At 41.3% G+C, this 27,308-nt stretch overlaps 1 protein-coding gene across 1 annotated transcript; it reads left to right on the top strand.

The window, feature by feature from the left end:
- LOC135699739 (kelch-like protein 5) lies at positions 1-27,308 on the top strand. Its single transcript, XM_065220043.1, has 10 exons — positions 1-842; positions 10,993-11,053; positions 23,595-24,156; positions 24,216-24,406; positions 24,469-24,675; positions 24,733-24,920; positions 24,983-25,089; positions 25,171-25,293; positions 25,368-25,670; positions 26,313-27,308. Exons 1-10 carry the CDS (start codon positions 674-676, stop codon positions 26,388-26,390), a joined length of 1,989 nt encoding a protein of 662 aa, XP_065076115.1. The 5' UTR covers positions 1-673; the 3' UTR covers positions 26,391-27,308.

Genomic DNA, 27,308 nt, shown 5'->3' on the forward strand with positions numbered 1-27,308 from the left:
GAAACAAAATCAAAACACACATCAGTGGAGTAAAGCAAAAAGCGAAAAAAACACCAGAAAATCCTCCTACCCCCAAATCTGCCGATGTCCGCCGTGCCGTTCCGCCGCGTAACAAGCTCATCTCGCAACTAGCCAACATGTAATATATTTAACCAACCGTTTCCTTCATTGTGTACGCGAATCGCGGATAGTGGTGTCAGTGCGAAAATTTTCGCTGTTTGCGTTCGTTTGCTCAAAGGCTGCCCTCTGTTGTGCTTGTTTCTTTCTGCTGCTGCCGAAGACAAGAAAAGCCAACTCCTGATGGGAGATTCCGTCAGAGCTTTGCACATCAAGACAAGAAAACAAGACGCGATTATGCGGAGCTGGCTGGCAATGAGTCCGATTGGCGAATAGTTTCGGCTGCTCAGTCAGACATCGGGAAGAGATCGACGCGAGCGGACAAGTGAATTTCCTCCACAGCAGAAACAAATTATACGGTGTTCCGGATCAACCTTGAAGCAAGGATTGGAAAACGATAGTGGAAAATCTGTGCAGATCTAAGTGCAGGGGGTTGCTCCCGTTTAGTGCTGTGTTTTTCTTGAGTGAAATTCAGTGTACATATAAGGCTCTCTAATCTCGGTAGTGTGGTAAACAAGCAACGAAACACGAAACAAAAAGGTAGAAACAAAAAAGCATGAGTGAAATGTCTTGCAAGGGCAGTCCGACGTCGAGCGCTAGCGCTCGGATCAGCTTAGTTACCGACGAAAGCCATTTCAGCCTGGCCAGCCTGAACTCGTCCGTCAGTCAGGATGAGTTCTTTCGCTGCAGGGAGCACTCGGATCTTGTGCTCAAACGGATGCAAGGTAGGTGACCCGATTGATGTGATGATAACTTGCATTGTGTTGCGAGGGGGGAAGGAGAGAGGTGGATGAGAGGAAGGATGCTGCATGCAGTCTGCAAGTAATGGAAGAGAAGAGGTCATCACCCAGATGAGACTTTCACTGATGATGGCAATGATCTTGTGCAGCAATGTTCTTGCCCTTTGTTTTTGTGTCGCTTCGTGTGAACATGGTTGGCACATTGCATGGGTTGTTGCACTTATAGAAGTTTGCAGCAAGTTGTAAATCAGGGAATTATTATGTTGATACCAATAGACGAGCTTGACTAGGTACGGGAGGAAGAGACATGATTTTTCTCCTGTGCCCTTTACACCGATGGTTTATGCTAAGACTCAAAAACACAGCAGTTGAAGTCATTGAAAATCTGCCAATAAGATGTTTTTTTTTTCCTATTTAATAGTCTGTTTCCTTGTTGAGATATTTCGTGTCGTATGTGCTAGACACTGGGACCATACATGGGCATGTTGACCGATTGGAACCTACATGCGCCCAGACCAATCCAAAATTTGTTTTTAAAGGAAATGTTGAGGAAGCATTAGACTAGTTCATGCAATGCAAGAGATATAATACAAATTTGTGATTTGTAACTTAAGATGTTTTCGACTAAAAACTAAGCATAACTTTCAATCCAATCAGAGATCTCGAATTATGGAAAAATATATGAGATACACGACATCGACCAGAATGCCAGAATGTCTCCTTCTTATTTATCACTCAGTAAAAACAATTACATGTCCAGAATCTTGCGGACTTGTCTAGGTGAAGAAGGTCACCCTAAGGATAGTGCGTTGAAATATGCGATTCCGTGAAACTGTATAGGAGTTTGTGCTGCGAATTGTAAGTTTATAACATTGTCTTCATGTATCATCAGTTAAAACTTAAAACCTGTTAAAACTATACCCCATCAAAAAATCTTTATGCTTTTTTCAAAATGTCATCATATCTGAATTTTAAAAATGCTACGGGGCAAGAGTGCCACTCTTGTAGGGTAAAACGGCCATACGTCTAAAATGGAGTGTAACAGATTCATGTTGATTTATAAACAACAACTTACTATTCTTAAGAATACCAGCAATAGATTTTATTGTTTACTCCATGGCACAATAACAATAACAATTTTATACATAAATGTAGCGGTGGCATATTTTTGTCCAATCAATCAAAAGGATAATAGATTCCTTTACAGGTACACTAGGGAGAAGTGCTATGAAATCGAATGAAACCATGCCTTCATCTTCCCGAATATCTTCCTTCTGAAGCGTGAAGTTGACTTGCGAAATCCTGTGTACTGTTGGATAATCGACTTGAAAAGGGTTTTGAAATGCCATTGCTAATCATTTAGCAAGTATACGAGTGAGAGAACCTTTCCGAGATAATATCCATCATTTCGGTTCCCGGTTTCTGCATCTTAGGTAGATACTTAGGTAGAATAGGGTTTGAGACTTTCAATCGACTCGTGGGATCACTTCTGCAACATTTTACCTCATGTTTCACCATAGATGGAAGGGAGTCAATTCTCAACTGCTCGCGTAACATTTGAAAAGGGCCTATCCTCGTTGATCGACTTTCTCTTTGGTTTACCACGGCAACATAAACAAATTTCTCGCTAAGCTCTCAGCATAGTTCGACAGTTACTGTCTATATCGGTCATTAGTTGTTGTTTCAGTCATCCGATTATCATAGTAGTCTTTATCCAAAATCGTTGCTGCATTACCTCTATCAGCTGTTGAGTAAAGGAACGACTAATTCTTTAAGAACAAGAACTTCCTCTTTTCCAGTTTTACTAAGCGAATATCTTATTCCATTTTTTATCACCTCTGAAGTAATATGTATGTATTCATCGTGTAGTTGAACGGGAAGTGTGTGAGTGATTGCAGCATTCATATTTAAGATTACTTATTTCACATCATATGAAGGGCTGGTAGCAAGTAACTTTTTAGGGGCTAGCTCACTATTTTCAAAAGATGGTCACTAAAGTCACTTTTTTACGAGCTAAATTAAGAGTACAGAATTTGACTTACAAAATATCATGAAAACGCCTGAATAACAAACAAATTAGTACTGGAAAGAATTATATAAAATAAGTGTGTAACGTCTAGCAAGAAGTGTTTAGAGCAAACGGGAACGCCAACGGATCAATTATTGTTGATAGAAACTCTTCGTACTCTGACGGAAGATTCCCATTTACATATGTTAGACAAAAACTATGCGGTCTTTTATCCTTCGCTTTCTTCCATAGAATCAGTGATGGAAAAGTTCGCAAAAAATCACTATGACTCGCAAACTTTTCCCTTGGAGAACTTCGAGAAATATCGCGAACTTTTCCAACAGTGCATAGAATCCCGATCAAACAGCTTCGTCATCAAGAATAATATTCTAAAATAAAACTTAAGATGTTGAGGGCGGCAAACACGACATGCATCGTATTGTCGCTCATAGTTTAATTCTTTTCCAGTTACATTTTTTAGCCTTATTACAACGAACTTTTTCCAATTTTTGTAAGAATTTGGCCATAAAGCTGCAAAAACTTAGAAATATTCTATGAGATTTGTTTAGGATGATCTAGGACGTTCGAATCACTCTGCATGGAGTCCTGATCCTTGTTTTCACAGATTCAACAGAAGTTAATCCATATACATTGGTATCGATGATCAAACAGCAACCAAAAATCATCTCCAAATTGTTCGGGAAGATTGATTTTGAGATTATATAGGCTTAGCGAAGTCTTCCGGCGTGTCCCTAATAGATGCATGAACCTGTGGGGCTTGTTAACGAGGGGTACATCTATTAGGGACCCGTTGATCTTCGTGGAGCTCCGTAGCATCATGAGGGATCTGTGGTTGATACTGTAGGTTTCCCAAGGGGTGGTCACTCTGAGTTACCCCATTAGGGATAAATACGTTAGGCATACAGACGTTAGGCATAATGGGTGTTAGGCATAAAGTCATTAGGCATAATAGACGTTTGGCATAATATACGTTAGGCATAATGGACGTTAGGCATAAAATACCTTGCTGCTGTGCAACTCTAGAAAACTGTTTCGAGCATGGTAAACAATGAAATCCATTATTTATCATATCATAAGTGACGTAACTACATATTTACTTAGATCCAAGATTAGTAGCGATAGCGGTTAAGTAATCTGGCAACAAAACTCAGCATAGTTTTTTACTACATCTTGAAATCAATCGCATAAAGAAATAATAAAGCACACATTTGTTGTAATATATTCTTACACACATATTGCAAGTGCGGGAAAATTTGAGATTTGGGCGTAATTGCTTTTGTAAACAGACATGTCAATCGCTGATCGTGAATAAAAGAAAAATCTCGTGAACAAATTGATAGAGGAACCATTCATCTGCCTGTTTGTGTTGTTAGTTTTTGAGATTGAGCTTTAATTCGCGAGAAATTGTCAAATGAAGTGTTTGTTTACAAAAGCAATCACGCTCTAACCTCGAAGTTCTCCGGAAATGTCAAAGAAGAAAAGGTTTTCCGCAAAGAACAGCTCATGAAATAAAGAATGGTGAATTCTGTGATTTTTCATTCAATAACAAAAAAAAAACAGCTAAGGTTGAATTAAAGATGATGTCAATGAACAGCTCATAAAATAAAGAATGGTGAATTCTGTGGTTTTTCATTCAATAACAAAAACATATCTGATGCTTGCAGGATTTACTCCCATACTTTTCGATACAACGATTGTGTTTTTGTTGTCATCAGAATTAATACTAGCAGAACCGTCTGCTGATGTGAGGGAGCGATACTTCCATGAACAGCGACGAGTTGCCGAAGCAAACAAGGAACTGTGGCAAACGTACCATCTGCAACCAAATACTTTGCCTGTCCAAGACGTCGAAAGTTTTCATGAGTCCCAAAAATTAAGGCTCTTTTATTATTGTCACCGATGTCAGCAATCAATACACGGTCCCCATTATCATCCTTCTAGAATTCATCGGGTATATTATGCCTAACGTCCATTATGCCTAACGTCCATTATGCCTAACGTCCTTAATGCTTACGTCCATTATGCCTACCGTACATTATGCCTAACGTCCGTATGCCTAACGTCCGTATGCCTAACATCCGTATGCCTAACGACCGTATGCCTAACGTCGTGTACCCGGTCACTCTACACACGTATTTTGCGTCAACTTTTTTCTCAGTGTGCCTCACGTGTGCCGGCAGTGCCGAGAGTGTCATCAGACTGATTTTTTTTTTCGTATAATGGTGTGTTTGGCAACCCGGTTAATTTGACAGTTCACATGTTTTGTTTTGAAGAAACAAAACTTCAAGCAGTGGAATCCTATTCCAGATCCTAACTGTCGTGTCGTGACTCTCGGTTCCCAAATTCTATCGAAAAAAAGGACTACACTGAACCTAATAAGCAACGGCCTCAGCCATCGAATCGAAGCTTGGAGCGATAACAATTTCCGACAGGACAATAACTTCTACTGGATTGAAGTATGATGAGCACTCGAATGAACCACAGGTGACGGTGGTAAGTAGACGATGATCTTCAGATTCTGATGAACGCTTCCGAGAGGAATTTCTCCCGAAAGCCATCGACTCAATCAAAGATGCGTCGCCAGCGTTCTAGTGGGAGTTTCAACCGGAATCAGACTTCCCTGGTGGAGGTGGGGTTTAATATTTCCACTCGGTAAGATAGTCCACCGATCAAAAGCATTGCCGGTCAGAGAACACCTGTAAAAGCTGGGGCGTGGTCGATGGTAGAAAAACAAACACAGGTGAAGATTCTACCTCCGAATATGGTCCGAGTGATCATCGATGGCGAATACATCTATGTCAGTTACGATGAGGAACAAATCATAGAACTGAATGTTGGTTGATTGATCAACGAAGTGGAATCAAACATGCTAAACGACCACTGATAAAACTACTACGGCCAGATGGTGTTCTTTGTATGGACACCGATTCCCTTACGACCTTCTGTGCGGCTCGGATTCCATAATCTATTCGTACCTCATAGAGTTCGAAAAGCTGCTTTCGGATCAGCTCTACGAGGATGATTGCAAACATCGCTGGGTATTATGAGAAACACCGGTCTCTTTACACTTCACCGCAGAGCCTATAAATATTGTATTTCAAGCGCTGGGTTACCCGAGTCGTGTCTAAGAGCTAAACCTATACTTCAACCAACTTACCGATGTCAACTTTCAGGAGCTCACCTTCAAGCCCAACAACTGACCAATCAACATTTTACAATTCCTTCGGTTGTGAGTTCAGCTCCGTCACGAATCTCCGCGCCACAAATCGATCTACCAACATCTTCAACGTTCCTTTCACTTCCTCCTTCAGGGTTTCGCTCTCCCCACTAACCAACTCACTAATCACATTCCGAATCGGCATTATGACCAGTAGCAGTCCCTTCATGGTCATCTTTTCAATCAGCTTCCGGACCAGATCCTCGAACAGTTCGATCGTCTTGAGTGGAGGTTCTACGATCTCGAAGTCTTCCGGTAACGACTCCAGCACCATCCGGAAGAATGCCAGTAAGACCTCCAGATTACTGTTGTACTTGGCACCGGTCATCGCCTTGATGACCTCGCTCATCCTAATGTTTTGACAAGACGTCCACTGTGAGGAAATTCACGGTTGAAGTTATGAAATCAAAAATCTGATTGTGATTGTCAAATGATTATCATTTCGACAAATCAATGGAGTGAAGGGAGCTTGGGACGATGGCTACATTCAATTATCCCTAAGGTGTCGAAGTTTGCATGGTTCAAAGGGTTGGACTTGGGTCGAGACTTCATACGCGTGATGTCTCGTCTCATGTCCAATCACTATTGTCTAAACGCTCACTTGTTCCGTGTGGGGTTGGGAGACAGCAATCTCTGTGAATGTGGACAAGGTTACCAGGACGCTGATCACATCCTTTGGTCTTGTGCGGAGTATCGTGGAGTCAGATCACATTTTTATGATTCCCTTCGGGCTCGAGGTAGACAACCTAATGTTCCAGTTAGGGATATTTTGTCTAGACGCGATCTGGAGTTTATGAAACTCATATATATTTACTTTAAGGATATGAACCTTAGATTGTAAGTTTGATTAACCTTGTGTTTAGTTTGTATTTTGTACGTGTGGGGTTTTTTTCAATGTTTGTTTTCAAGATGAATAGAAATAATTTCATGCTTTAGGATTAATTAAATAGTTGTATCGTAAACCACATTTTAAACCTCCTTCTTCCCTTTTCCTATCCAAAAAATTGTAAATCTCCACTAACCTCGAGACAACCGCGAGTACTCGGTCCAGTTCCTTTAACTTTAAATTTAAGACAGTAATAATGTATAACGCAAAGGATAACTCGGCTCTGTAAAGTTTATTCGATTGAACCTGTACAAATAAAGTAATTAGAAAAAAAAAATCATTCGCAGATATAGTACAGTGTTGCCAGTAACTTTAAATATAATGAAAATGTCTAACCAGGTGTACCCGTCTGTATTTTTGGCACACTGCGGAGTGACCAACCCCTTGAGATTTCTCTGCGGTTGAGTGTTGATGTTCTACCTGCTAAGTGGAGGTTTTGAACCCATGGGGCTTTGTGAACTCCGTAGTATCATACGGAGTTGTGGTGATGAAGTTCTTCAGATTCTCTAGGGTGTTCGGAAGCTGGGATCTTGTGCGATGTCTTGGTTTGGCTTATTATACGAACCCGTGGTGCTTACCATGTCATGTGTGAAATAAGTTGTTTTAGAAAAATACTTCAGATTCTCTACAGTGCCTGAAGTTCAGAACTTGATGTTATGCAGGTTCAGCCGGGTCTTCCGCTGTGTTTCCGATTGCTGTACGAGTCCGTTGAACTTCGTGGAATCACTTAGTGCGGGGCGAGTGGTTGTGATAACATGGTATCTTAGTTTCTCCAAAGCATGATGGAGTTTGGATCCTGAGGTTCTGCATGCTCAGCGGGGTCTTCTGTGATGTTCTGACTGAGTTTTATCAGAAGAGTAATACAGGGGTTACTCACAATAACTAGGATAGGCAAATTTTTGGTCAACTTTGGAGTTTTGTAACTTCGTAAAATATGATCTGAATTTAAATCTTCTAAGAGCATTTGACTGGAAAACTAATATGTATTGTTCTACGGTGTAGCCACGAAAATAATCCTAGTCACCAGATTCCGGGTTTCCGGAGGGCTTGTCTAACTTGGTAAATTTTTGGTGAAATTTTATATATGATGCTGGTTAAATATATATATTTTTAGTTAAACCAACGAACGAAGAACCATTTCTAAAGCGAATCATATGCCAAGAACTAAAATCGGCTTATAATCAACCGAGATATGGTCATTTCCCTGGAATCGGTTCTGGTGGAGGGTTCTGAATGCGGGCAGATCATTTAATCACTCAAAACATGCCATGCGACAGCTCGTTCTTCATGGTTTCTCGTCAATAGACTTTCGATAAACTTTAAATGCATCATTGACCACATTGGCCAATCTCGGAACATCCAGTACGCCCCCGGGGGAACCTGGAGCAGGGGGCAATTGCATTTTTACACCAAAACATGCCGTGCGACAACTCATTCTTCGTGGTTATTCATGAATAGGCATTCATCAAACTTCAAATGGATCAGTGGTCACATTGACAGCTCTCTGAATCACGGGATACTCTCGGGGGGAACCTGTAGTAGGGGGAAATTGCGTTTTTACTCAAAAACATGCCGTGCGACAGCTTTTTCTTCATAGATTCTCATGAATATTCTTTCTATATACTTCAAGTGACTCATTTACCACATTGGCTGCTCTCGGAACCACTGGGATGCCCCGAAAAAACCTGTAGCAGGGGACAATTTCGTTTTAACTCAAAAACGAACCGTGCGACAGCTCTTTCTTCATGGATTCTCATGAATATTCTTTCTATAGACTTCAAGTAACTCATTTACCACATTGGCCGCTCTCGGGACCTCCGGTATGCCCCCGGGGGAACCTGGAGCAGGGGGCAATTGCATTTTTACACCAAAACATGCCGTGCGACAACTCATTCTTCGTGGTTTTTCATGAATAGGCATTCATCAAACTTCAAATGGATCAGTGACCACATTGACAGCTCTCTGAATCACGGGATACCCTCGGGGGGAACCTGTAGCAGGGGACAATTGCGTTTTTACTCAAAAACATGCCGTGCGACAGCTCTTTCTTCATGGATTTTCATGAATATGCTTTCTATAGAATTAAAGTGGATCATTGACCACATTGACCTTTGCGGAGTCACTGGAATGCCCTGGGGGAACCTGTAGTAGGATGCAATCACATTTTTACACAAAACAATGCCATTGGGGAGCTCATTCTGGAACCAGCAGATGCCCCAGGATGAATGTAAGAGGAAAATTGTATTTTCACTGCACAATGCCGTTCGACAGCTCGAACTATCTGAAGTCTTGAAATTGACCATTGACTACTAGCAGTGGATAGGGAGATTAGGTCTTTAAACTCTGGTTGTATACCAATAAAAGTTTCTCTCTTGTATTAATGTAAGGTGTAGCAAGAGCACAACAACAACTCTTTAATGAATAAAAGTACTGTCGACGTCAGCTCTGGAGATGTTCGCCAGCACTTTTGCATTTGCATTTCAAATAAACAATAGTGACAGTGCAAATAAACCATTCTTATTTGAAAAGTTGCGCTTTTAAGCTGGGTTCCAAAGCTATTTGCTATTTGCAAAGCTATGTATTATTAATGGATTATTATTTATAAATGAAAAATGCCATTTAAAATTGTAGGAAAATGTTATAATGGAACCGTCTAATATGATGTTGGACCACCATTTGCTTCAAAAACAGCTTGGATTCGTCTGGGAATTGATTCATAAAGTTTTTGGATGGCTTCTAGTGGAATGCCTATATACCTACAATATCTAAACAATATTCCAATTAGGAATATCCTGTTGACGCAACAGTATACCTTGTGATGTTGTGTGATTTTACGGTATAGTTAGCCTGGTCATCGTACAAGATTTTGTTGAGCTATCGAGATCTAAATTTCAGGATGATTTATAGAGCCCTAAATACTTTGTCATAACAACCATATATTCCACCTTGTATTGTGGCGCTCTAAGAAGCTCTATGGGTTTATCTTCGGATTTGTGGGCCAGAGTCGCATCAGTATTTCAGGATGATTTTGAGAACCTGAAGTGCGTTTTAATTGGAAAATGGTGCAGTATCTCGTCGAGCATATGGATCTTTGAGATCTCGACTTGAGGATGATTTGGAGAATCAAAGGGGTACTTAACTCTACACATCTCAATCTGTGCCTAGTGCTTTATCTGTGCCGAACGTGCCGCATTGTGGCAATCAAACTGTCGGTCTCAGTACCCCATGAGTTGGGCAACCCTGCAGTTATGACTTTTGAGATTGTTTCTTTACAACTTCAAGCTCTCATGCATGGTTCATTGAAAAACGGAAACGAATGCTATTTTTTTCCTATATTTGCTCCCTAGTTTCAAAAGTTAGTTAGGTGATTATCTATCATGTTGATAATGCTGGTGATGATTGTGAAACAATTACATTAGAAGCTGTGTTTACGATTTATCTTCTATAAATAATGTTTGAAAATAGACTAAGTATAAAGGGAATTAATCGTTGCAATTGAGGAAAGGAATCTCTAGGCTTATGTGGAAATATTATAAGTTGAGTTTTGGAAGCGTTGGAAGAAATCTTCCATTTTTGTAAATAATAAGAGAAAATATCTAGACTTTTCTGCAGTCTGCTGTAAATAACACGAAGCCTTCTTCCTTTAGCGGAAATACCTGTGTCATCAGTCAACACAGATTTGTGGCAACCCTGAGGCAAATCAGGGAGGTCAGAAGTGAAACAATACATATCAATATTATTGTCGTCACAATATTATTGTCAATAATTCCCCCTTCGCATCAATATATTGGTACGTGTGGTGTTCGCTTAGTATGTACTTGATTTCAACACCACTCTTTATTCTCCATTTCGAATCCGTCCCCTGAGAACCTCTCGCAGAACGATTATCTGCTAACCTTTCCGACCTCGCTTCTCTAATTGCAGGAAATTTTAATTACTGTCAAGTAAATAATCACGAGTTGCTTTATGTTTTCCTTCTTTCTTTGTATCTCTTCCCTTCTAGAGTACCTACAGAACGAGAAGCTGTGCGATGTGATCTTGATCGCAGGATTAGACGGCAAACGGTAAGTCCCCCGAAAGCAATGTCAATGCTGTGCAGTGCACCCGACCATCATCGCCATACACCATGCAGTGCTGCACTGACTGAATGACTGACTGGTTTGTCGTTTCTTCGGCTTGCTCCCTCAATGTCTCCTCAAGTTTGTTAGTTGGGGGCGCTGCCCTCTTCACTCACATCTGGCTCGATTTGGCGCGCTACTGCTTTGTTCCCATCGCATCGACGTCCCAGGTCCGGGAGAGGTACTCTGTTCTACTATATGAACGCTTGTAAGACTTCTTCTCGTTTCGCTTTTCTTCTTCCAGTTTCGGTTTCCTTAGTTCTTTTGGTACCGGTTATGATTTCCTCTGTACGATCGTCGTCGTTGTCTCTTTACTATCCATCCGGGAGACGTTGCGTCGTGTTTATTTAGTAGTTTTCCCGTTTCCCCGCGCAACGCTTTTGACCTCACTCACGTCTCCGTGCGCTCTTTCTCGCGTTCATGGCTTCCTATGGCCACATGTGCGCGGTCGGGTCGGTCGGTTAGTTATCGCGTCTATTACGCTGAATTACACACCGCATGGTCTTGGTCAGGGCAAGTTTACAAACAAAGAATCTCACTCACTAACTCAGGGCAGGGACACGATGGATTCGTCATGAAGAAACCCAACCACAACAGGAAAAAGCATGTAACGGTTTGTCTGCAGGCTGTCGCCGGCTTCTAAAGTCGTCTACTTCTGTCTTCTTGGTGGCTGGGGGTCGATAATCGATGATTGATCAATGTAACTGAAAATTTTCTCCACTATATGATTTGATGATGACGTTCGGATTAATTTGACGAGGTACTGGCAGTTGCATGTTTATATAATTCAATTCGAATTCGTCAAGTTGCTTATCAAACTTGAAAATTGATAATAATCAATTTGTACATCCACTTTGAAGTGGAAGAGGCCGAATGGAAGATATCGGTCTTCGCTTTTCCTCTCTTCATTCGTCAATGAATCATACATCCCATCCATCATGCACGTATCTTTATGGTCCACATTTGAAAACTGTATAATTTACAGGAATCCTCCGAATAGCGCGGTGGGTGGTGCCGTTCACTCACAGAATTTCCGGTAGGTGGCCAGTTTCTGGTGGACCTTAATCACATACAAAAAATCAGCTCAATTGCATGAAGGACAGGACCGCGCTATTCGAGGGATTCCTGTATTATCAACTGAAGAGTGTTGCTCCGTGTGTAAGTTCAACTAACCGATTCACGCTAATGAGAAGCACAAGGAGTTTCCGTCTGTCGATGGATGGATTGTTGGCAATTTGGGGCACTACATGGAAGTTTGATTCATTGTGTAACCTATTCTTTCGTCCAAGGGTTCCAGTAATCTGGCACCGCTTTATTTCTGTGTCGAGTGTCGTTTGTTTGTCCGCAGTTTATAATAGCGAACGAACATTCCACGGGCGCGCTCTAATCACACACCGGGAACGGAGCTGCGATTTATTAGGGCTATCGTGTGAGGTGCTGAATTATATAGTGCTTCGTAATGTAGCGAAATTGCGTTCTACCCGGTTGTGGGGTTGAACCGAGACGGGTGATCGGCGATTTGTTTCCTGGTTTGCCTTATAAGGTATAGGAGATATTGTTGGTCCATAGTACTGCTGGCCGAAAACCAGTGGTATGACTAAATTTGGAAGGTGGATGAGAATCTTTCAACTTCATTGTGGAAGATTTGTTACTGAGGCACTCTATTTAATTGTTGTTCTTAGTTCTGATCCTTCAGGTTCTGGAAATTTATAGGATAAATCGAAGGATTTTAACTAAACCAGATCCAGGTATTTAATGGGCCCGTGAGCTCGTTCCTTCTTTTCTTTCTACTGGTTTAGTAAGGAAATATATAAAACACTAAACTGTTCAACACGATGGTTTATCTGTTATTATTTAAAAAAATAGTTTCTAAATGTTCTGTGATATAATTTTATTGATCGGATACACTTTAGTTTGAGTTCAAATTAGTCTTGAGTCTTGAGATAAAATCATTATTCAGTCTGTATGTTGATGTCTTTTAGATACGATGATATATCAAAAGTGAATATTCAAATAGCCATATCTTCTTTTGTAAACAAAGATTCAAACGTCAATTTGTCGAAACTCATAGCTTGCTTATTTACAAAAGCAGATAATTAAAAAAAAAACGATTTTAGATAACATGTTGCGTTTCAAAATCAAAATCATTTCACCGAACATTACCGAAAGAAATAACAATCAACTCACAATTAACAATCAAAACTCCACAATCAGTGATTCAGAAGAAGAGAACAGCAACAGCTCAGGAGAATTATGGAACCAAGGTCCAACTACAGAATTAAACAACATCAAATCCAGAAGTAGGAATATCCTAGGAAAACTTGGAGTCCCCCTCCCACCTTGTAAAGTGCTCACCACACCAAGGATGCCGCCATGGTAGAGAAACAATATACCAGTTGATAAATCTATACTAGCCGCTAGCAGAAATAGAAATAACCAACCCGAACTGCGAAAACTATTCGCCCAGAGAATGCATACCAAATATTCGCTGCACAACTCAATTTACACGGATGGGTCAAAAAATGAATTTGCAACCGGATTCAGCGTAATCACTGAAGAGGAGATCATACACAGACGATCTCACAATCATCTTAGTATCTACTGCGTTGAAAGCCTGGCCATAATAGAGGCTCTCAGATGGATTACAACCCAGGAGAGAGTAGGTGCATATATTATATGCACTGACTCTCTAAGCGTGATTACAACATTAGAAAAAAAAAGAACATACAAACTGTTCTTAAGGATGAAATTATACAACTGTACAACGAAATAACCGAAAACGGGACATCAGTGACTATTTTTTGGGTTCTTAGTCAAATTGGCATCCCAGGTAACGAAAGAACTGATGAAGAAGCAAAATTGGCACTCCAGATGAACACAATAATGCAAAAGACAGTAGACCATCGTGAAATTAAAACCATTATTAAAACCAGTATGACCAATAAATGGAAGGTTGAATATATATATCTAGTATAGTATTCTATAGGCGTCTTAGTGGAATACCTGTATAAAGAGAGAGAAGAATTAGTAATTTCCATTTAATTCCACTACCTTATTTGCTTATCCTTGACAGATACGCGTACTTCGTCTACAATGTGCTCTTGTACTCAGTGTCATGTACTAATACTCGACTTATAGTATTTTTAGATTGTTTATTTATTTTTATTTAATTCACGACTTTAAAAATACAGCATTTACCTGTTTGTTGTGCTAAATAATCAAATTTCAATTCGTACAAAGTTTCCATTCGACTCCATCAAAACCATTTAATTATGTTTCTGAAATTTTAACGCTTTGATTTAAACACAATATTTTAGGTTGACCAGTGAACCGGAAAATCGGGAAAACCTGGAAAAAGTCGGGAATTCGAAATCACCGTGGAAAAATCGGGAAAAGCTCGTGAATTTCGATGACAAATCGGGAAAAAACATACTTCGTTCTCTCTTCAGATAAAATAGATTTGAAGAAAATTCCAAGTAAATTTTGATGAGATTTTAGAATGAATTCAAGGGATAAGAACACGGTGAAATATTCCAACGGTTTTTTGGGAAGAACATTTACTAGAACTCCAAGTCAGTTATGAGAGTTCAGAGTAGAATTTTAAGTAGATGACGATTGTGAAGAAAGTTCAAGGGCCATTTCTGATTGATATTCTAAATACGCTCTGAAAAGAATTTCAAGACAGTTTTGATGAGGAAATTCTAAAGATAATTTCAAGTGAATTCTGAAGCGAGTTCCTAGGGAATTCTGCAAAAAATACAGAGGGAATCGAAATTTGAAGGTGCAACCCTAATAAAAATAACCATAAAAGAGAGCTTAACGACGTATTCGGGGTATCATCCAAACCATTTGTGGGATAGTTTACCCATCCGGGATACAGTTCGTTTATGGTATTTGTTTATTGGGGAATTCCAAAAGGAATTCAGAATAAAGTTTTAATGATGTTCGAAGATAATTCCAAAGACATCTAGAGAAGAATTGATAGAGAATTTACATGAGAATTGTTGTTAACACGACCTCGGCTAGGAAGAGAAGACCTTGGTCGGACCGGCCAACACAGCAAAACGCACCACAACTGTCAAATAAGTTCCACATGCAAATTTTATTCTATCTCCAGTTCTACATTTCTTGACTATGCAGTCCAGCGCTCCTATAGCTTATGCCCTACCGAGCTTCCTACAACTTTTCTTTATAATCTTCTTCATTTTCGTATTCGTACTCACGGTACTGCATCGTGTCCTCCCTGCGCCTCCAGCTGCGCTGCCTGCAACTCCGCCACCGCACCACACGGTTGATTCAAGCGGCAGCCTGACACGGCTCCGATCCTCCTTTCCTCGTTGCTGTCCAGGAATGTCCGACTAGCAGATTCTTCTTGGCCCCTGCCCCAACACCGCGGTATGATCTAGGAGCCTGTCAGCTCGGAATCGATGGCTGATGGTCTCCCCGTACCACCGTCTTCTCCGGCGCGCTAACTGGTGCGCCGCTTCCTTCAGAGCTCCTCGGATCTTGGTTTGGCGGTCGGTATGGGCAACCGTTCAGTTTTGCTTGCACCCCCACACTGGGTGCAAACTGCGTGGTTCTCCAACTGATCGGTTTATGCCACCCGTCGGCCCGTACGACTCACTCACGTTCGCCCCGTGTGATTCGGACAGCAGCAATCGGAACTGTAAACAAAAAAGCCTTCCCTCTGGAAGGCTTTGTTCCTAGCGACCAACGTCGCTGTCTCTGTCCGATCAGCTCGCTCGTTTCTCGCTGCGTTGAGAGGATTCGGTTGGTGTGTTGCCAGGTCACAAACGACGAGTTCCCGGTGTAATCTCGGCTTTGACCGCCGTGCATCTGTCGTCCACTTCACTCTGCTTAGATCTTGCCAGCAGCGATTGAGGATCGTATGTCGGTTGTGCCGCTCAGCGGTTACTGCCCGGTTGAAAGGCAAACGATCCGGCTATGTAAGATGGCGAAGCGTGTCACACGTGTATATTTAATAGGTTTCTCGAGGCGTTAATTGTCGACACCGGTTGTGCGCAACGGAATACTCCCTAGCAGCAGTTTGATTTTTATGCTGGATTCTCACGTCCTTGTTGTTCGCGCACGTTTTTTTTTTTCGTCTTGTCTGCACGGGAACTAGCACCGAATGAATTTTCTCCTCTTGCTCGCTTTCTGTCGAGCACGATGACGGCCTGGTACGCAGCTGTGTGTGTGCTTGGCGGAAGCTGCCAGTCGTATGATGACATCTGTCACAAGGTGTCGAATCTTGCCTCTGCAGCATATACACACTTCCAAAATTCTACCCAAACTTGGTTAAAACAACTTGCATGCAATCTAACGTAACAGAATTCCGAGCGAATTTTCTGAAGAATTGAGAGGAAGTCTTCAAGACAATTTTGAGCTGAATTTCACCATTCTGAGGTTCTGAATTACATGGGAATTCTTAGGAAAGGAGAATTTTAGCGAGTTTCAAATAGAATTATGGAAGAAAGCTTATTGGATAACTCATTAAAAATTCTAAGGGAATCTAAGGATTCCATGACCATTGTAGGTGTTCTGCAGAGAATTTCTGGCTTGTTATAAAGAAATTTTCATAAGACTCCCAAAGAAAATATCAAAATTTAGGATGAATTCTGAAAAGAACTCAGCAATGAGCTCAAATTCCAACATAAAATCTTGAAAGCATTCCGACGAAATCCTGAGTCCTGAACTAATTTTCAAGATAGTTAAGACATCGACAAATGTTGACGACTTCGAATGCAGAAACAAATCTAAGATCCAGGAAATATTCTGCTGTCTCAATAATGATCCATGTATACTAAAATAGTTTAAATAACAGATCGCAGTGGATTTATGTCCCGATCAGGAGAAAAAAGGACCCATTTAACCTAGTGATTCCTTTGACTCAATCGCATTCAGTTTTATGCTGAACTTACATGTGCATACAAATGGGAAAAATGTCGAAATTCCGGAACAAAATCAAAACAAAATCCGGGAATTGCAAATCGGGATTTGCTGGTCACCATGGTCATTTTTTTTTATTTATAATTTTTTATATCTATGAAGAAAATGTTAAAACTAGTAACGATTCCATTTTTTTTTAAATAATGCGCTTAGCGATGCATTTTTTTAAACGCTGGATTATTCTGCTCAAATCGTTTCTCGTTTAACAGTCTAATCTAATCTAATCTCATCTAATCTAATCCAACACCAACACAGCCAGTTCTTGAAAGCATCCTGGAAAATGATGGATATACCTCCATCATTTTTCTTGTCTAATTGATATATGTTTCACATCGAAGATGCGAAACGGCCAGGCTTACTGTGCAGCATTTAAGGGGCAAGATGATTCAGAAAATATCGGGCCTGTTTAAATCGAAGATTTAAACACGATGCTTCAGAATCCAATAAGTGGATGAAACGTGGACACCTCGTACCGTTCGTTCCGATTTTGGTAATTATATGATTGGTTGGTCGTTGGAAGCATCAAAGCTAGAAAGGTTAAGTGATGCTCCATTTTCTTCTGACGGTTGGGACATGAGCACTAACTCTTGTCCTAGCCTTTTATGGCTTATGGTTATAGCGCCATTAATCGCTTTCTGAAAAGAAAAGAGGGAAAGGAAAAGGAGAAGGACAAAGGGAAAAAGGATTATGTAAACTCTATGAATATAAACAATATTTCTGATTTGGAATATACAATTTAGAAATGCATAACGGCGGTGGTCACTACCCGAGTCTTGTCACTATTATTAAGTCATACGAAGTAACAAGCACTAAAATGTGATCCTTTGATTACTGGAAAATCCTGATTCGCTAGTTTGAAGTTGTCACGACTAGGGTTCGGTGGTAGATCTTATACCAGTAACGCACCACAAAAAGGTGGTCACCCAACGTTACTGGTTTGAAAAGACAAACATTTGCAAAATAGAACGAACTCACCAAGTTCAGCCAATTGAAGGCTGCCTGACATGTGTTGATGTAGAAGTCCAAATTGTAGACGAAACTTGACGAAGATCACCATGAACTAATCCGGTTAATGGTAGTTGCGTGGAATGTCTTCCGTCGATTTGAGATAAACAAATGTTCGGATGTATGTAGTCGATTTTTGATGTGCATTGGCAAGCCTTTTCGTGGCCAAAAGTCAGGTTCAACGCTGCGACTCAACGAACTAGGGACGAATGATGAGACGAATCATGGGACGAATGGTGGGACGAATGATGGGACGCCTCGTGGAGGTTCTACTCGGAACAGCTTCTCGGCGGCAAATAATAGGGACTGAGGAATTAGAAATTGTCTCCTGGGCCTGGTTTTGGTCAGATCGACAACCGGTTATAGATAAAAAAAAAACTCCACGGAAAAAAAAAACAAACTTCAGGTTCGATCACACGCACAGCCTACTCCTCCTTAAATCGTTCCTCGTTTAACAGTGACCAAAGCGGTATATTTATTACGAAATTTTGTGTTTGTATTGACTGTACTAAGGAAAAAAATGCTAATACTATTCATTCATCAGGGAAAAAGTTGGCATCGGAATCTCAGACTCAACACTCAGCGTTCTCTCCCTACTCCCGGATCCTGGTAGCGTCATCTTCATCGCCGCCGCTACACCTGCTAACAAACCAATCCAAATATTTAACGACTCAGATAGCGTCCTATCTGAACTCGGTTCCGAAACAGTCATGCAAATCTGGATCCCGGGGCACTGCGTAGTCACAGGCATCATAACTCGTGGCATTTCATCCGGAAAATCAAGGGGAACACCGGGTAAAAGACAATTTTCCGGAACACTGATCCCAAATCATAATGTCCCGACTCGGTGGAGCACTTCATCTGTAACTGCCCTAATATAAAGGGGCACGCTCCCTATGCGGATCGCATGGAAGCGTTAGCAGGGCTGGTAGCAGGTCACTTTTCAGTGACTTTGTCACTATTTTGAAGTCAGTCACTAAAAAGGCACTTTTCACACCAAAAAGTCACTAAAGTCACTATTTCCCTAAAAATAGTCACTAAAGTCACTTTTTCACAACTAAAATAGAGTAAATGGAAAAATATCAACACCATTTTTAAATTGAGTACTTGGCACTAAGGAAGTCTACAGTAGTTATGCATATCTGTTGAAAAATTAACAATATTAACCAGGATGACCAGTGAACCGCAACAATTCAAGGACCTTTGAAACAGCAGGATAAATACTGGGAAATGCCTTCAATTTCGATAAAAAATCTGGGAAAATATACCTTCTATCTCCAAAAATAAATTCTAAACCTAGGAAACTTTTCAAGGTTATTTGTCTGTGCTAGATTTTCAGAAGTCTTTGAAGAATTATCAAGAACTTAAAAAAATCAAAGGACATTTTAAGACAATTTTAAATGACATTTCCAAGACATTCCAGAGAAGAATACCAAAGAACAGATTACGAAAGACTCATGTAAAGTTAAGTGCTCTGAGGGCCGATTTCTTCACCTCCGCTGAAATTTGAAACCAGGTTTATCCATATAGTTAAATCTGGTTGAAGGCTTAAGCGGGGGTGAAAATCCAGCCCTGAGACAGTCACATACGAGCGTTGCTTTTGATTATTGTTTAAATTATTAAAGATGTAAAATTCTGTTCAGAAACAATTCTGGAATAATTCCAGGATTTCAGGTCCAATTCTAATAAGATTTCAAAACTATTTCTAAGAGAGAGCTCTGATGAGAATTCCATGTAAATCCGAACTCCAAAGATGATCTCTGCGGATAGTTATAAAAGAATTGTGAAATGATTTCTTAGGATACTTTCAAGAGAAGTCTAAAGAGTTTAAATTCCGAAAAGAATTCCAATGGAATCGGCTTTTGAGGGTTCAATCTCCAAGGAATTCTTCGAAGAGTTTCAAGGGTATTCTGATATGGATTTTTGTTTTGAGAATTCTGAGGAGAATACGAATTGAAATTCCAATAGAATTCATGGGATAAGTCCAAGATTATTCTAAGTGGAAATTTATGTAACGCTCAACCAGAAACATTAAAAAAAAACTCCGGGAATATTGCTATTTGCTTCAAGTGCTCTCATAGGAGATTCCGTTGAAAGATTCAATATAATTAGAGGAATTGATGAAATGTGATTTTAAGTTTCATGACAAAAACAGTTTATTCCAATATTAAACCTAATTTGAGCTTCTGAGTCATCATATAAATATCACTATTGGTTACTTATTTATTATTTAAAAGTCATTATTTGGTCACAATTTCCGTTATTTTAGTCACTAAAGTCACTACTCAGTGTTCACTCGGCTGTCGACAAAAGCAGGCCACTCTCGATGTGTGCTAGGCGATCGTCTGTTTTCTCGACAGCAACCATTGTGTGGTCCTCATCATTGTTCTTCATCAGCAGTTCTTTCGGTCGATGCGTCGTCGACTTTGGAAAGCAACCGTTTCGTGATGAGTGTGTGAGTGCTGACCACGTTTTGTGTCCATTGCTGCAATGGACGCGCTCTGACCCTCGTTGGCATACAACAATTTTCCATACAATGAAACTACTGGAAGCGGCTGCAGTTCTGATGGAGGAGGCTTTTTGGATAGCGGAAGATAAAGTGTTTATTGTGTTGTACCTTTTGACTATATTTTCAAGATGTTTTGTATAGTGACCAAGAATCCTCGGCTCTGTTAAGTTAATTCGGTTGAGCCTTATCAAATAAATTAATAAAAAAAAAAAAAATAAAGTCACTACTGTTATATCGCATCAGCACTACCAGTTCTGCGTTAGGGATGTCCTGGGAGATGACTCCGCCAGAAATGCCGCCCTCCTTAGCTTCCTACGGGAAACCGGTTTATACTATCAAATATAACCACCCACTAACTACACAAACGTTCGATGATCATAAGACCCACTTCTTCCCGGCCCAGACATTGAAATTTCTATACAACCTCCACACCAACTAGACATACTCAAGCGACGATTATGGATGTTGATCGGAAGATCAGATTACTGGCCACTATAGCCTGATTACCTCTAAGAGGGTTCTCTGGTACTGTTGGAGGCGAACCAGCCCCAGGCTGAAAGCCTCCCTAATAAAGATAAATAATAATAATAATAATTCTCTGGTACTCCCTCGTACTTGCCTTTGAGAATTAGCGTGAATTGATGTGTCGGATGCCCATGTTCGAAGCGAAAAGTGGTCCTTGGAATCATATTCCAGAAGATCCGGATATAGCTACCGTTGCCAGATTACATCCAGGAGGATCACTGGTACTCGCATTTGATAATTAACGCAAATTGATGTGTCGCATGCTCATTTTCTGTTGGAGTAAAAAGTAGTTCTCGAGATCGGATTGCTGATGATCCGGATACTGACGACCGTGGACAGATTACTTCCCGGAGGGATCTCTGGCACTCCATCATACTCGCCTTTAAAAAATTAGCGCAAATTGTTGTGTCTCATGCCCATGTTCTGTCGAAATGAAAAATAGTCCTTGGAATCAGACTCTAAAAGATCCGGATACTGGCCACCATTGCCAGATTACGTCCAGGAAGAATTTCTGGTACTCCATCGTACTCGCATTTAAAAAGTAGCGCAAAATGATGTTAGAGTGGAAAAGGAAAGTGGTGCTCGGAATCGGATTCCGGATGATCCGGAGACTGGTCACCGTTCCCAGATTACGTCCCGGAGGTATCTCTGGTACTCCACCCTACTCGCCTTTGAAAACTAGCGCAAATTGATGTGTCGCATGCCCATTTCCTGTTGGAGTAAAAAGTTGTCTCCGGAACCGGATTTCAAAAGATCCGAATACTGGCCACCATTGCCAGATTACGTTTTCGTACTCTCCTTTGAAAACTAGTGCAAATTGATGTGTCGCATGTCTATTTTTGTTAGAGTGAAAAGTCCTCGTAACCGGATTTCGGAAGATCCGGTTACTGCCCACTGTCTCGGAGGGTTCTCTGATAATCCTTCCTACTCACCTTTGAAAATAAGCGTAAATATGGAGAACAAATTTTAGAGGACTTAAACATCTTAAGGACAATCCTGAGGACTTATAGCTCATCTGAAAACTGAAAAACCTGGGTGTAAGTTTGAAGGATCCCCAGGAGACGGCCTCGTCACAGTGGTTAACGGTATGAACGAAAAAGTCACGAGTTCAAATCTAATAAAAAAAAAATCCCCAGGAAAGCCCTTAACACTCTCATGCCTAGAACAGTGATAATTTTCATTAGCCGCCAAAACTCCTGAAAACTTCGTGAAATTTTAGTATTCTCTTCTTCTTCCTCTTCACATTTCAAGCTTATTGCTTATTGCGTGCTCTAAGCAATAAGCTTGAAATGTGAAGAGGAAGAAGAAGAGAATACTAAAATTTCACGAAGTTTTCAGGAGTTTTAGCGGCTTATGAAATACCATTAGTTCCTGATGTTCTGATCATGCTTGTAGTTCTTAATGATTCAGGTGCTCTACGGTTCTTCTAGTCGTAGTGTACCAGAATTTATTGATATTTGCAGGAGCTCGGTGGCCTTGTGGCGACCGATTTTACTTACTAAGCAGAAAATCCCCACTTCCATGCCTAGAACAGTGATAATGGCTATTCTCGGCAGTCTGCAACAAAGTTTAGTCAAGACGAGATTAGCTTTGATAGTTTTAATATTAAATTCAAATGACCTCCAGGACAAATCCAGATAACTCAGCAGCCTAAAGCGATTATTCGTGGTTTACTCGGGATAACATTTGTTTAAGTTATTGAGCATGACTGATCCAGTGAAATTTGCACAAGGAACCAAACGAATGGGGCTTGCAATTGGCAATCCATTCTCAGTTTGTAAATTATGGTGATCTATAGCGGTTACCGGCCACGTTCTTACGGTTTGTTAATATGAACTACGTTGCTACTAGAGACCGAGAACACCCTTGCATCCACACATCTATCTAAAACAATTAAAGTTAGTGGAAATGTTGCAGATCAAGATTCACCGTGGAATGTGATATGATCGTGTGTTTGCATTGCGACTCCAACATCTCTATAGAACGAAAGAGCTGGGGATCGAACCATTAATCTTCTGCTCAATAAGCAAAAACGGTCGCCACTAGGCAAGCGAGCTCTATATTATAGATACATATAAATCGATTACTGTCGAGCGTCCGATCGAGGTGTTGATATTATCGTTCAATCTCGGTGGATGGTTTCAACGACGGCGACAATGACTGTCAAGTGAAATTAAACATCAGCAGAATTTAATAATTATTTCCCACCAGCACACTTCCCATTGTACCGCTAATAACACTTTTCTTATACGTTTCTGTTCTGACAAAAATGGTCGCCACTAGGCAACCAAGCTTCTTTTATCGCAACAAACCGACTAGTGTTTGAGTCCTGATCTTAAACGCATTCTAGTAAACGACCTCTATTATTTATAATTCACTAAAAACATCACCATCATCATAAAATGTACACGGGAGCAAGTGGTAAGATGCATAAACTGTCAGATACTCCCCAAACAAACATCCTTCTACACATACGTTCTCTCCTTGTCTTGCACGCAGCATTCCAGCGCATCGTCTGGTACTATCGGCCTCCTCGGCATACTTCAGTGCAATGTTCACCGGTCATCTGCGGGAGAGTCAGCAGGAAGAAATCACCCTCCAGGAAGTGGCCGGCGAAGCGCTGCAGCTGCTCATTCAGTATTGCTACACCGGAACCATAGAACTCCGAGAGGACACCGTTGAAACCCTACTTGCAACCGCCTGTCTGCTTCAGCTGAGCACAATCGTCAACGCATGCTGCACCTTCCTGGCCCGTCAGCTGCATCCGTCCAATTGCCTCGGATTCTCACTGTTTGCCGAACAGCAGGGATGTACCGCACTACTCAAAATCGCGTCGGCCTACACCTGTCAGCACTTTATGCAGGTTTGGAAGAATCAGGAATTCTTTCAACTGGACTCAATGCAACTTTCGAACCTGTTTAAAAGCGATGACTTGAACGTTCCCAACGAACAGGAAGTGTTCCATGCACTTATGGCTTGGATTCAGTTTGAGCCCGAAAGCCGGAAACTGTACATTCCGGAATTGCTGGCACTGATACGACTGCCGCTGTTGCAACCATCGGTAAGATGTCTAATTTTCATTAGAAAAATGTTCAAGTCATTGCTTCATTCTCATTTTAGTTCATAGTCGATCACGTAGAAGCTCTCTGCGGTGCCAACGAGTGTCAACAATTGGTTATGGAGGCTTTCAAATGGCATCTAATTCCCGGAAGGAGATCACAGATTTCGACCCAGCGAACCAGACCGAGGAAGTCGACCATTGGAAAGCTGCTGGCTGTTGGCGGAATGGACGGGCACAAAGGGGCTATTAGGTAAGCTGGAATTACTCGCTTTAGAACAAAGCTTGATGTTTTCTTCTGTGTAACAACTACAGCATAGAGAGTTACGAACCACGGTTGGACAAGTGGACATTGCTGAAAAACATGCCAGCCAGACGACTGCAATTCGGTGTTGCCGTAATGGACGATAAGTTGATCATTGTGGGTGGCAGGGATGGCCTAAAGACGCTGAACACGGTAGAGTGTTTCGATTTGACTACGATGACCTGGGGCTCGATCGTGCCACCAATGGGAACTCCTAGGTGAGTGGATCAACCTGGTTTGAAACGACTGGAATCATTGTTTTGGATTCTTTTTAGGCACGGTCTAGGAGTTGCATTCCTGGAGGGTCCGCTGTACGCGGTCGGTGGTCACGATGGGTGGAGTTATCTGGCGACTGTTGAACGATGGGATCCTGCTGCTCGCACCTGGAGCTACGTAGCACCGATGTCGTCGATGAGATCGACTGCCGGTGTTGCAGTGCTGAATGGAAGACTGTTTGTGATTGGTGCGTTACTGGAGGTTTCCAAAGATCGAATGTAAATTAATAAACGGTTTTCTGTTTTGAAGGTGGTAGAGACGGTAGCGTTTGCCATCGGACGGTGGAGTGTTACGATCCCCATACGAACAAATGGACACTACGTGCACCAATGAACAAGCGTCGTGGCGGAGTTGGGGTAAGATTGTTGTTTATCTTTGGATAATTTCCTTAAGTTGATGCATCGAAACTTTTCGTCACCATGTCATTTTTCTTTTAGGTCGGAGTTCTCAACGGATTCTTGTACGCCCTGGGAGGGCATGATTGTCCGGCAAGCAATCCCGCCGTATGCAGAACCGAATCAGTGGAACGATATGACCCTACAACCGACACGTGGACTCTGGTAGGCGCTCTATGCCAAATATTCGATAGTAATAATGTACCGAATAACTTCACCTTACTCTTCCTTTTTTGTAGATTGCCTCCCTCAGCGTTGGTCGTGATGCAATCGGCGTAAGCGTGCTCGGTGATTGGCTGATTGCCGTTGGCGGATACGATGGTAATCAATACCTGAAGACAGTTGAACAGTACGATACGGAAAGCAACGAGTGGCAACAGATCGCTCCGGTCAATTATAGCCGCGCAGGGGCCTGCGTGGTAGCGATTCCCAACAACTTCCCCTCCGCCATTGGAGCGGCTGTGGCGGCAACTGGTGGTCCTTCCACATCCTCGACGATAGCCGGTCCCCTGGTGTCATCATCCTCCTCGACAAATACTACGGTTTAGTACAACAGTTCCGCTACTACAGCCCTGATTGATAGTGATGCTTCATTCCTAAGAGCGTCCTTGATTAGGACGCTGCAAATAATACAGCATCTCGCGTGTTCGTGTGTTTACTACTATCCATTTTACTGCTAAGTGTTGTAACCGGTAGGAAAACGAAGTTGCAAAACACAATCAACTGGGATGCGCCTTTCATCCTACTCTAAATGCTGGTGCTGATTTCGTCTGACAGAAAGACCCACACCACGATCAACGAACATTTTTTTTTTGCGGAATCGAATCGAACCGATCAATCTTGCATAACATAGTGATAACCCCCATTTATATTCAGGCAGTTTACATATTGTCCAGGAACCGCACAATCAAATCTTTTTGTTCGTAATTGCATGCAGTATGATCTAACACTATTGAATGGAAGACGTTTTTTTCTGCAAAGCGCTCTAATTGAATGTTGCTACAATAGTGTAAGATTGCATACAATATGCTCCCTCGGTGGGCGATTCTTGTCTGATGGTTCGCGAAGCCCTTTTCTCCGAAGACTGATTCGAGGCTTTTCGCCAACCAGGACGATCAAGATGCGCGCCGCCCTCCTGCTTATGTGTTCTTCCTTATTTTATTCTATTTCGTTTCTTCTTACAGAATAGGGGCGCAGGTTCCTCTCGTAGCGGTAACTATTACTATAGACGACAGTTTAGGATCTTTGATTATTACGTTTAGAACGCAAGGCTGCCCCATCCAGTGAAGATATATACATACCTTTTGTACAGCGATAGATTAACTCAAATGCAAACTGAATCATGTGAATCCTACACATAGCATGGAAGACGACTTTCTTTCCTGTGATCGATTTTATTATTATCATTTGTACCTAGTTCATTTTTCCAGTGAAACGCGAAGCCTAGCGAGCCAACGCTCCAACCGATCCTCACCAGGCGCGGTGGCACTGTGCACAGATTGCTTCCCTCTCCTCCATTCTGAGATTAGTCCCGAGTTTGTTGATGTGATTGATGGTCAATGGTCATACACCCGATGTCCAAAGATTCGTAGCCAAAAAAAAAGAGCTAGGAGATGGGGATTGTGGTACATCTATTCTACCGTGTCGGTGAGATCGGTGCGAGATACGTTACTTTATCTGTGATCGGCTTAGCAATTTAAAGTAAAAAAAGTTCTTCGTAGCTTGCTTCGGAGTTGCAGGGAAATAAGGTATTTTAGTTCAGTTTTTGTTCGTTTACATTTTCTCAAAGTATACTCCTCTGTGACTGTTAGGTTATTATTCTAAGCAAAATCAAGTAGTTCCCTGCAGAAAGGGTGAAGGCTTTAGTGTGTGATAGATTTTTTTTCTTACAAATTTAAGCAAAAATTGATTTTAAAGTAAAAGGAAACGAGTAACAGGCTTGTAGAATAGTGAGAAATTGAGCGAGACAGTGTAGATACGTAATTGACGCTTGTAAATTCAGCAAGCTGGAATACGAGTAGTCGACTACTGAAAAGTCGCTTATGTGCAGCTGTAAAAACAAAACAAATCTGATACAAGGCTACACGAGAAAATGGTACTACTTTTGATACTATTTATATCTAGTACTATACTGACGATCAATTAATAAACCATATTTTAGTACGAATGCTCTTATAATA

Source organism: Ochlerotatus camptorhynchus, unplaced genomic scaffold, assembly GCF_037179485.1.
Source record: "Ochlerotatus camptorhynchus isolate MF236.1 unplaced genomic scaffold, CSIRO-AGI_Acam_v1.1 ptg000114l, whole genome shotgun sequence".
Taxonomy (NCBI): domain Eukaryota; kingdom Metazoa; phylum Arthropoda; class Insecta; order Diptera; family Culicidae; genus Ochlerotatus; species Ochlerotatus camptorhynchus.

Excerpts from the sequence above, each read along its gene's own strand:
- LOC135699739 (XM_065220043.1), top strand. The coding sequence starts at position 674 with ATGAGTGAAATGTCTTGCAAGGGCAGTCCGACGTCGAGCGCTAGCGCT. Across the intron at positions 24,676-24,732 it reads CCACCAATGGGAACTCCTAG|GCACGGTCTAGGAGTTGCAT; the intron begins GTGAGTGGATCA and ends GATTCTTTTTAG. Across the intron at positions 25,294-25,367 it reads CAACCGACACGTGGACTCTG|ATTGCCTCCCTCAGCGTTGG; the intron begins GTAGGCGCTCTA and ends CCTTTTTTGTAG.